An 11061-nucleotide genomic window follows, 5' to 3' on the forward strand; every position below is an offset into this window, starting at 1 on the left:
CAGACTGGTCCCGACGCCATCTCACAGTTGCCGATTCCGGAGGAACGGGCTGGCAGTTCGGATGCGCCTAGGCAACCCCTGGTCTTCTGAGAGGTCACGACTGCGGGGTAGGGAGGCTACCAATCACTCTGCGAGCGTGGGCCGCCAGGGGTGCGGCTCGCGCGTGAGTTTCAGCGTGTAGGTGCGCAGGCGCGGGCAGCGCGCGCGGAAGGCGTCCCGCACGGAGGGTCTCACCACGCAGAAGCAGTGCACCTCGCGCAGGCCCGCGCAGCGCGCCGCCAGCTCCTCCAGCGCGGCGTCCAGCTCGGCTGAAGCGGCGGCGCGCACCTCGAGCGCGCACAGGGTGGCGGTATAGTGGCGCGCCGCGAAGCGCACTGGGCCTACGGTGTCCCCCGAGAGGTTGAGGCGCAGCGTGGCCACGGGCACGGCTGGCTGCAGGATGCGCGTCACGCTCTCGGCTGGCAGTGCGGGCTCCAGCTCCAGCTCCACCGCCAGCCCAGGGTGGCGGCGGTGCAACGCGGCCCAGGCTTCGTCGGGCAGAGGGGACGCGCGTGCATCTTCAGGGCACGCGCACCGCAGGGACAGGAGCGCGAAAGGCGCGCGGTCTGGAGCGGCCAGTGCTTCCAGCGCGGCGGGCGACAGACTGGACAGGTGCAGGCCGAGGACGCTCAGGCGCGGGCAGGCCTCCAGTAGCTCCAGCACAGAGCCGGGCCCCACGCTGCCAACCAACGTACTGTTGTCCAGAAAAAGGCTGTGAAGCTCGGGGCAGCAGCGTGCCGTCTGCAGCACTAGCGCATCGTCCAATGTGAAGGGCAAGCGTCGCAGGTCGAGGTGGCGCAGCTCGCGGGCGGCCCCGCAGACGGTGTGCACAGCATCCAGGACGTCGCGGCCCGCATCGAAGAGCGGCTTCTCCCCTTGGCACACCAGGCGCAGGCCTCTCAGCCCTGGGGCACGACCCGCCAGCGCCATCAGCAGCTGGGTGGCTGACCGGCGACTCGGCTTCCTCGACGGCTCAAATTCCAGCCGTAGATTATGAATGTAGTCAAGACAGGCGGACAGATTTGGTGGCAGCATGTCTTCCCGCTCACAGTCACAACTTGGGTTAGAGTGGTGCAAAAAAGGTATCAGCTGCGCCCCGGCCACCCAGGGGGAGAGAACCCTTTGCACACCTCTCAGCTGGGGTTCCAGCTGCCATCCCACATCCTGCCTCCCCCTAACCTCTGTCCGTCATTCCTGTTGCCCCGAGGCAGCTGCTGATGGTAGAAGGGAACTCCCGTCCTATCCCTTTAGAACAGCCCTCTTTTAGGACACCCCCGTTGGGGGGTGGAACGTACAGTCAAACCTCATGGCTAATGTTAATCCGTATTTGCAGCCGCAGCTCCACCTCAGATCATCAGGCATTAGATTCTCGTTAAAAGCCCGCAACCTAGAACCCTCGAATGCGCTGTTCACAATAGTGTTCTAGCGCCTATGAGAATCTAATGCCTCTGTTGATCTGACAGAAGACAGAGCTCAGGAGGTAATGCGAGTGATGGGAAGCAGCTATGAATACAGATGAAACTTTATTTGCTTTCCTGCTGTGTGGCCCGGTTCCTGCTGGTCCATGTCCTGTAGGACAATGGTATCTGTCACAGGTTGAAACCATGTCATGGAGAGTCAAATGATATTTTAGGAACTGGGCTTTCTCAGCTGTCTCTAAGGAGTCGTGGCATGGCCTCTGAACTGCTAGATTCAAATTCTACTTCCATCACCCCTAGTTGAGTCTGAGTGACCTATAGGAAGTGATTAAGTTTTTCTGCCTCAATTTCCTATCTGTGCAATGGAGATATTAACACCTATCTACTACTACTCCATTACACAAAGGTTGTTTGTTTGTTTGTTTGTTTTTAGTGCTGGAGTGCCCTGACACACTCACAACCACTCCAGCATCGACCTGCTGGGCTCTGGTGATCCTTCTGTTTCAGGCTTCCAAGTAGCCGGAACTGCAGGTGCATGCTACCATGCCTGGCTAATTTTTGTTGTTTTCGTAGAGAAGAGGTCTTGGCAAGTTGCCCAGGCTGGTCTCGAACCCGCGGGTTCAAGCAATCCACTCGCCTCAGCCTCCCAAAGTGCTGGGATTACAGGCTGAGCCACTGAGCCCGGCCTACACAAAATTTTCATGAGGATTAAATGAGTTAGTATATGTAAGGCACCTGAAACAATGGTTGCTACACATAAAACAATGGTGGTCAAGAAATGTTAGTAATTATGTTTTTGAACATGGGTGAGTCACTGACTCTTTCCAACCCCCAAGACTCCACACAGGGAGAGAAAGGAAGAATGAGCAGCAGGAGGGGGAGGAGCAGTCTCACCTGATGTTTGTGTCATGCCACACGGTGCTGCATGTGACAGCGGCAGCCCAGGCCCTGCAGACTCTGGCGGCAGCAGCACGGTCCCTCAGGGACAGGTGGCGAAAGATGAGCGCCAGCACCTCCTCTGGCATTTGCTCTGCGGGTTCCACCATGGTCTGCCTCGGGGTGGGGGTCTCTGCCACTCCCAAAAGCTCCACCCTAGAGGGAGAGGGAGGTCCTGGGCTCAGGAAAGTCCAAAGTGACAGAATGCCGGAGCCTAGGTGTACAAAAGCTTGTGGCCTGGGGACATGAGGGCCTCTCAGATGGTGTGGGGCATCAGAATAACCCTGACATCTGTTCACAATGCAGTTTCACACCCTACCCACTGAATCATGTTCTCTGGAAAGGGAAAGACCCAGGAATCTGTATTTCTTTTCTTTATTTTTTTCCTTCTTTTTTTTTTGGAAATTGGAGTCTCACTCTGTTGTCCATGCTGGAGTGCAGTGGCACAGTCACAGCCACCCCAGCATCAACATGCTGGGCTCTGACGATTTTTCCGCCTCAGCCTTCCAAGTAGCTGGAACTACAGGCGCGTGCTACCACACCAGGCTTTTTTTTTTGTTGGAGTCTCACTCTGTCGCCCAGGTTGGAATGCAGTGGCACCCACGGCCACCGCAGGCTCGACTTCCTGGGCTCAGGCAGTCCTCTCGCCTCGGCCTCCCAAAGTGCGGGGATTTACAGGCCTGAACCACCGTGCCCGGCCTAATTTTTTTTTTTTTTTTTTTTGATTTATTGTGGAGACGAGGTCTCGCCAAGTTGCCGGGGCTGCTCTCGAACTCGCCGGCTCAGGCAATCCACTCGTCTCGGCCTCGCAAAGTGCTGGGGTTACAGGCTGAGCCACCGACCCCGGTCGGAATCTGCATTTCAACAATGCTCTGCGTGACTCCATAGGTTCCAAGTTGAGAAACCCAATCCTAACCCCGCCAGTCACTAGAGAGTGACTACAGGGTTAATAAGGCGGGAACATTAGCGAGGCTCGTCAGGGACCACGAGCCAATCAGGAAGCGGGGCACAGCTGGCTCCGCCCAGAGAGGGGAGGCTCCTTCCAACCTCTGCCTCGTTGGGTAGATGTCCCGGGCGTAGGGGGGAGAAAAGCTTGCGGTTCTGGGGCCTGCCGGCTCGGGCATCTGAGGGGCTCAAGATTCAACTTTGGACCCTGACCCTCGAGCAGTCCTGGCTCCAGCTGGGCAATTTAGGTTCGGCTGGACCTCCGAAGACCCACTCCGGAGCTCAGCTTTTGGAAGGGGGTGGAGTTGTTGGAACGCGTCTTCTCTGAAATTGCCAATTTTGTTTTAAGGTACCTAAAGGGTTTGCGTACACCGCGTTTCACACCACTTGCCAGTTAATTTTCCAGGCTAACGGTCTCTCCTGCAATTTGTCCCACGTGGATGCTGGGGCTTCAGACACCCAGGCGCGTACCTGGGACCCATGGCACCCCGTTGTGAGTGCCCGGGAGTAGCAGAGATCATCAAGGCGGATTTCCAAGGGCACCAGAAAACTCTGGTCTCCAGGAGGCGCACTCGTGTCGATCCATCCCCCCCCGCTGGAGGAAGTCTGGCAGCTCTGACTCTGAGGCCCTCTGGACTCCTAAGAACCGCAAACCCCAGAGTCCTGTCCCGCGAGCAGTTAGGTCTACCGTCTAACGTTCCTGCCGTCTAAGCCAGTGTCTTACCTGCTCAGCGGACCAGAGGGGCTTTGCCCGGAGCAAGGGACTGGCCACGCAGGACCGCGGGGCGGGAAGGAGCCGCCTGGAGTCCGGGGGGCGGGACGCGCGGGCGGACGGGGCGGCCCGGGGTGGGGCGCCGCCCCGGTGTCTCGGCGCACACCCGGAAGCGGCGCGAGTGGCACGGAGCCTGGCGGGCGTGGGAACCCAGGCCCAGCCGAGGCGGCGAGGTTAGTGCAGAGGGTGGGTGGGCTCCCTGGAGCGGCCGGGAGCGGGGGCGGATCCTGGCTCCGGAGCGTGCGTACGGCGTGGTTGTCACCCGCGGCTGGTCCAGCCAGCTGGCGGCGGCGGCCTGTTGGACTGTTTCCGTGGGAGACGGGGAGCGGTGCAGAACTCGACCCCCGCAGCTCCTCGTCCCGGCTAAGGGCTTTCGAGGGGCGGTAGGGCCCTGCCGGTGACAAGGGGACGGGAGGTGAGGCTGGTTCTTAACAGTTTGGTGAGCGGAGACCACCCCCTCCAGGGGCGCCCCAGCCCGTGCGAAACCTCGCCCTGAGGGTGGGCCGGTGGGAGCCTGGGTCTCTCCTCTCCAGAGCTCGGGAGCTGCGCCGCTGAATAGGGGGCGCGCCCGACTGGTCGCAGGGCGTGGCAGGCTCGCCTGTCCCCGCCCACCTAGCCAGAGGTGGGACTGCCCCGGCACCGTAGGTGTTAGTGGAGCGCCATGCAGCTTGGCTCGCCCCGGGTGGCAGGGCCAGAGCTTCTTAGACCGGTACCCACGTGCCCCACATAGTCTCCGCCCACTGAGCGTTCACTGGACACACCATGGAAGCCTCAGCCCCGCCCAAAGAGGGACAGACTCTGGGTTGGTGGGGCGCGGGACTTTCCTAGGAGGGGCTTCTGTGGTAGAGCAAGTAGGAAAGAAGTGCCAAGGGGACAGCGGAAGACGAGGGCCCCTGCCTCTCCGCTACCCTGTTAACTGACCTCTCGACCTCCACCCCAGTGGATTTCCCCCATTTGTCTAGTACCAGCGAATGTGAGGGACCACTGCCCCATCTTCAGGTTTCCAGCACCCGCCTGACAGGCCCAATGGGCAGGCTGTGGCCCTCTGCCACCCCCACTTCCACATCCATCGGGTCAACACTGCTAAGTCAGGAGGCTAGGAAGAGGTGAAAGAGGACGGGTGCCAGGGTAGGTTCCCACTCTCTCCTTTCCCAGACCACTTACTTTCCCAGGGCCCTCTGCTGTCTCACCTCTTTGGCAGGCTCCTAACTGCTTTCAGATCCACTTGTCACCTGCAGAGTTTCACCCTATTTTGTTGTTTTGCTTTTTTTTTTTTTGGTTGATGTTGTTGTTTTGTTTTTGAGTAGGAGTCTCACTCTGTTGCCCAGGCTGGAGTGCAGTGGTACACTCACAGCCACCGCAGCCTCGACCTGCTGGGCTCAGGTGTTCCTTCCACCTCAGCCTTCCAAGTTGCTGGAACCACAGGTGTGCACTCCCATGTCCGGCTAGTTTTTTATTTATTTATTGTAGAGATAAGGTCTCACCAAGTTGCCCAGGCTGGTCTCAAACCCCTGGACTCAGGCAATCCTCTCACCTCCGCTTCCCAAAGTGCTGGGACTATAGGCATTAGCCACTGACCCCAGCCTATTATTATTATTATTATTATTATTTTGAGGTGGAGTCTCTGTCACCTAGGCTGGAGTGGCATGCTCACAACCACCCCAGCCTCGACCTGCTGGGCTCAGGTGATCCTTCCACCTCAGCCTTCCAAGTAGCTGGGACTACAGACACATGCCACCACGCCTGGCTAGTTTTTTGATTTACTGTAGGGACGAGGTCTCGCTATGTTGCTCAGGCTGGTCTCAAACCCCTGGGCTCAGGCAATCCTCTTGCCTCCACCTCCCAAAGTGCTGGGATTACAGATATGAGCAACCACACCCGGCTATTTTGCTTTTTTTAATGCAAAGGAAATGTGGTCTATTTATATAAAATACAAAATATTGTTAAATACAAAGAAAATAAAAATCACCCACATCTTCCCCCCTCCTGCCTGGAGGTAAACACAATGTTAGCTTCCTGTCAATTTCCAAACTGTTGGTTTGGATAAGTACACAATTATTAATGTTTTCTATGAAAAGATAGGGGGGCTTCAAAAAATGTGTCTCCTATGTAGAGACCCAGGGTAGGACCATCACGTTATCATTTCTTTTGCCAGGGTCTGGGTGATACTGGAGAGCCCTTGCCCAGTTAGATACTGTCCCAACTTTGACACTCGGGTCAAGTACTAGGAGCAGATTTGAAGTGCAGCCCTGGTCTGAGCTCAGGATTCCTACTCCCTCCCCAGTGTTGTACAGGCTGTGGTCCTGGCTCCTGCACCGCCCTCCCTCCCTGTCCTTCTTGTAAATAAATCCAACCTGGGGCCACACCATCTATCCTGCCCATATCTAGCACTCAACACCCCTCTTAGCCCGCTATAGTAAATGCTGAAGTCCAAAGAGTACAGAAGTGTGATTGATGGGGCAGGAGGTTGGGGTCTTAAACCTGTGGTTCTAGGAACAGGTGGGTGTGTTGCTTCAGGTGAGATGGGGAGGAAGAGACGGGCATTTCTCCATTTGCCACCTCTTGGGGCAGTAAGTGGGAGGCCATTGAGCTGTAGGTCAGTGCAGTGATTCCCTGGCTGGGAATTTTGTCCCCCTGGTCTAGGGCTAGTCTTTCTCAGAAGATTGACAGAGGACATACTAGTACCAAAGGGCTCTGACTCTAACTAGACAGAGAAGGAATCTGTAATAGAACAGCTATTGGGTAAGATGGGAGCCCAACCCGAGGGCTTTATAACAAAAGGGAATGACTTAGCTCACTTAACTGAAAAGTCCAGGTTGCAGTGGCTTCAGGGACAGCTGGATCTAGGGGCATAGTTTGATTAGGAATGCAGCTCTCCATCTCTTGGCTCTGTTTCTTTTTTTTTTTTTTTTAGTTGGAGTCTCACTCTGTTGCCCAGACTGGAGTGCAGTGGCCGCTCCCGGCCACCGCAGCCTCGCCTGCTGGGCTCCGGCAATGCTTTCACCTCAGCCTTCCGAGTAGCCAGAATTACAGGCACGCGCTACCACACCCGGCTAATTTTTTGATTTATTGTAGAGATGAGGTCTCGCCTGCCCAGGCGGGTCTCGAACCCGTGGGCTCAGGCAATCCACTCACCTCAGCCTCCCAAAGGTGCGGGATTACAGGCTGAGCCACCGATAGAGATGAGGTCTTGCCAAGTTGCCCACGCTGGTCTCCAATCCATGGCCTCAGGCAATCCTCTCACCTCTGCCTCCCAAAGTGCTGGGATTATAGACATGAGCCACCATACCCCACCTTCTTGGCTGTTTCTTTCTGTGTCAGCTTCACCTTCATCCAGGCCCTTCCCAAGCAGTGACAATGGACCTCTTCCCTCCAGTTCAGCAAGGGAAGGGAAATTGGTCCCTCTTTTCTATTGGTCCAGTCAGAGTTTCATGGTTGATTCTTACTGGTACAACTTGGGTCCTATACCTAACCTTGCAGAAAGGTGAATGGAATATGCTGATTGGCCAGGCCTGCATTACATGCCCAGACTTGGAGTTAGAGAGTGAGACACTGGAACACAGATTGAGAAGAGGGAGGAAGGAATTCCCCAAAGGTAAATCAGGATTAGGGGAGGGAATCTGGGTAGGGCAAACTACAAGTGTCCTTTGAAATGAAGCCAGGCGTTTTAGTGGGAATGCAGGTGAGAGAAGTTAAGGGTGGGTCTGAGGTCCCACGGGGATCCTGGGGGCTCAAGTTACTTCAAATGCAAGGCCAGGACGTGGGTCTGATTGGTTTCGGGGCATGGGCACCTTTCAGAATGAAGATGTCCCCTGTAGGCTGGACGTGTTGGGTCTTGTCCATAATCCCAGCACTTTGGGAGGCGGAGGCAAGGATTGCCTGATCAGCCTGGGCAACCTGATGAGACTTCATCTCCACAATAAATTTCAAAAATTAGCTTTGTGTGGTGGCACATGCCTGTGGTTCCAGCTACTTGGAAGGCTGAGGTGGAAGGATCCCCTGAGCCCAGCAGGTCGAGGCTAATGTGACTGTCAGTGTGCCACTGCACTCCAACCTGGGCAACAGAGTGAGACTCCAACCAAAAAAAAAAAAAAAAAAAAAAAAAAAAAGGAGAAGAAAAAAGATGTCCCCTATCAGCTTTGGTAAAAGAGACACACTGGCCTGCGGTGAAGGCAGAGAAGCCCCACTACAAGATCTACCTCTGCTCTCCCTCGACTGTGACCCTGGACTCTTTCTCTAAGAAAGCAGTGGAGGGACAATTCTCACTGTCAAGTCTGGGACGGGCAGGGCTCTGTGCAGAACTCCCATCCCACGTGTGCCAGCTAGTTGAGCTCTGGTGGAGGGGACAGCTGAGCCACGTGGGACTGGGATAGCTGTCTCCAGGGCTGGGGGATGGCCTGAATGCCTGACTGTCTGCATCTCCAGGAGGTGAGATGGCTGCTGGGCAAAATGGGCGTGAAGAGTGGGTGGGCAGCGCATACCTGTTTGTGGAGTCCTCGCTGGACAAGGTGGTCCTGTCGGATGCCTACGCGCACCCCCAGCAGAAGGTGGCGGTGTACAGGGCACTGCAGACTGCATTGGCAGGTGCGTGGATAAGTGGACACATGGAGAGGAAGAAGGTGGCTTGGGGCCTTCTGGGGGTGGGTCAGAGTGGAGGCTCCAGGTCCTCCACTCAGAGGACTGGGCTTAGCTACCATTAGGGAAAAGATTTGGGGAGGGGGAGGAAGATGGAAGACACCCTGGCTGTGTAGGCACTGTCTTCTGTGCTTACAGTATGTGTTACCTTGAGTGTAGACATGTGTCCCCGTGTGTCTGTGTCTTACCTACGTATTCGTGAACTAACGGCCCCCCGGTCGTCACCCCCACCCAGCTGACTTGCTCCTTTCTACTAATTGCGCACCTCTCTCCTCTTTCCCTCTTTCCCTGCAGCGTTTCTTGCCCACGACCCCTTCCCGAGTACCTACCCTTCTGGATCCCCCTTTCCCATCTCAGGACAGAGGCCACAGGAGGCTGAAGCAGGCTGGGGGATCTATTTCTGACCCCAGAGTGGCCACAGCCTCTCCTTCCCAGGCCGTGGGAGCCGCACTTGGTGGAGGCCGAAGACCTGAGACTCCCTCCCTTCCACCCCTTCTCTGCCCTGCCGGCCGCCCACCCAGAAGGCGCGGCTGCCCTGGTCACACACTCTTTTTCTGTGCTAAGTCCATCCCTTTTGCCAGCCCTCATTTGGGGAGTCACAGGTGGGACCAGATGGCACCCACTCTGTCTTGGGGTGCTTCCTGTGATAGGTTCCGGCCTTCTTTCTGAGTTGCTGCTGTTTGCGTCCAGTTTTGTTTCCCGACTGGGTTCTCTGGGGTAACCTGCACCCCAGCTCAGGGGGTGGGGACAGGGGGCTGACCATGGGCATCGCCCCTCCTTCGGCCACTTAGAGAATGGCTGGGCTTGGAGACTGCCCGACGCCTGACTGCCCGCCTCCGCAGAGAGCGGCGGGAGCCGGGACGTGCTGCAGATGCTCAAGATCCACCGCAGCGACCCGCAGCTGATTGTGCAGGTGCGATTCTGCGGGCGCCAGCCCTGCGGGCGCTTCCTCCGCGCCTACCGCGAGGGGGCGCTGCGCGCCGCGCTGCAGAGGAGCTTGGCGGCCGCGCTGGCCCGGGACGCCGTGCCGCTGCAACTGGAGCTGCGCGCCGGCGGCGAGCGGCTGGACGCTTTGCTGACCGACGAAGAACGCTGTTTGAGCTGCATCTTAGCCCAGAAGGTGCGGCCGGGCTGGGGTGAGGACGGGTGGGGCGGGGATCCGCGGCCAGGGCCCCCACTGACGGCTCGTCCCTTCTCCCAGCCCGACCGGCTGCGGGACGAGGAGCTCGCTGAGCTGGAGAATGCGCTGCGGAATCTGACGTGCGGCTCGGGGGGCCAGGGCGGCGACGTGGAGGTCGCACCAGTCCCTTCGCAGTCCCTGGTCCCCTCTCTGCCGGAGGAGAAGCCGCCGCCGCAGTCTGGCCAGACTTTTCTGTTCCAGGGTCAGCCCATAGGTGAGGCGCAGGCAGAGAGGCAGGGTCACCGTCGGGTTGGAGTCTGGGGAGGAGCGAGGGCTGGACGGGTCGTCCCCGGGCGGGAGTGGGAGGGTGCTGGCTGTGGGGTTCCCCGCACTCACCTCGCTTTCCCACAGTGAACCGGCCTCTGAGCCTGCAGGACCAACAGACGTTCGCGCGGTCGGTGGGCCTCAAATGGCGCAAGGTGGGGCGCTCCCTGCAGCGGAGCTGTCGGGCGCTGCGGGATCCCGCACTCGACTCGCTGGCCTACGAGTATGAGCGCGAGGGGCTGTACGAGCAGGCCTTCCAGCTGCTGCGGCGCTTCGTGCAGGCCGAGGGCCGGCGCGCCACACTGCAGCGCCTGGTGGAGGCGCTCGAGGAGAACGAGCTCACCAGCCTGGCGGAGGACCTGCTGGGCCTGGCGGATCCCAATGGCAGCCTGGCCTAGGCCACGTGCCCAGGCAGGGTTCGGAGCACCTGGATGACCCTAGGGTCCCTTCTGCTGCTATTGCTGACCCCCCTGTCTATCCACGGGACTCTGAGACCCCACTTGGCCTATTTGCTGGAGCTGCTGAAGCAGAGTTGACTGCCTTCCCCAGGAGCCAGCCAGGCACCCACCCAGTGGGGGTGCAGCCAAGCACCGTTGGGGATTCTGCCAGAGATACCTTGATAGAGACACAGTGTGTGGGTGACCTGGTGGAGATCAGCCTCACCCTCTCCTACCCCAGCAGAGGGACATCCCGCCAGCCCTTACCTCTTCACGATCATGAAGCGCCTATACCTTCCGTGTCCCGGGCATCATCCTGGGTGCTGCAAATACTGTGGTGATCGAAGTACACGAACCCATCCTGCCTGCCCTCAGCCCACACTGAGTGTGGGACCCCAAATATTAGGCAACGGTAATAAAGTGTTAACTTTTTAA

General features: G+C 58.0%; 2 protein-coding genes across 3 annotated transcripts; one reads left to right on the forward strand and one right to left on the reverse strand.

Annotated features, from left to right (window-relative positions):
• Positions 1-40: 40 nt before the first annotated feature.
• Positions 41-2540, reverse strand: FBXL8 (F-box and leucine rich repeat protein 8). Its single transcript, XM_008066795.1, has 2 exons — positions 2352-2540; positions 41-1096 (listed from the first exon to the last, which is right to left on the reverse strand). Exons 1-2 carry the CDS (start codon positions 2501-2503, stop codon positions 124-126), a joined length of 1125 nt encoding a protein of 374 aa, XP_008064986.1. The 5' UTR covers positions 2504-2540; the 3' UTR covers positions 41-123.
• Positions 2541-4041: 1501 nt separating this feature from the next.
• Positions 4042-11061, forward strand: TRADD (TNFRSF1A associated via death domain). Of its 2 annotated transcripts, XM_008066816.2 has the most exons (5): positions 4042-4283; positions 8536-8694; positions 9588-9865; positions 9947-10139; positions 10277-11061. In XM_008066816.2, exons 2-5 carry the CDS (start codon positions 8544-8546, stop codon positions 10585-10587), a joined length of 933 nt encoding a protein of 310 aa, XP_008065007.1. In that variant the 5' UTR covers positions 4042-4283; positions 8536-8543; the 3' UTR covers positions 10588-11061. The 2 variants fall into 2 exon arrangements, with proteins under 2 accessions (XP_008065007.1, XP_021572269.1); XM_021716594.1 differs by having other exon boundaries at positions 9588-10139.

This window comes from Carlito syrichta, unplaced genomic scaffold (assembly GCF_000164805.1).
Source record: "Carlito syrichta isolate Samal-C Ts95f unplaced genomic scaffold, Tarsius_syrichta-2.0.1 Scaffold106255, whole genome shotgun sequence".
Lineage (NCBI taxonomy): Eukaryota > Metazoa > Chordata > Mammalia > Primates > Tarsiidae > Carlito > Carlito syrichta.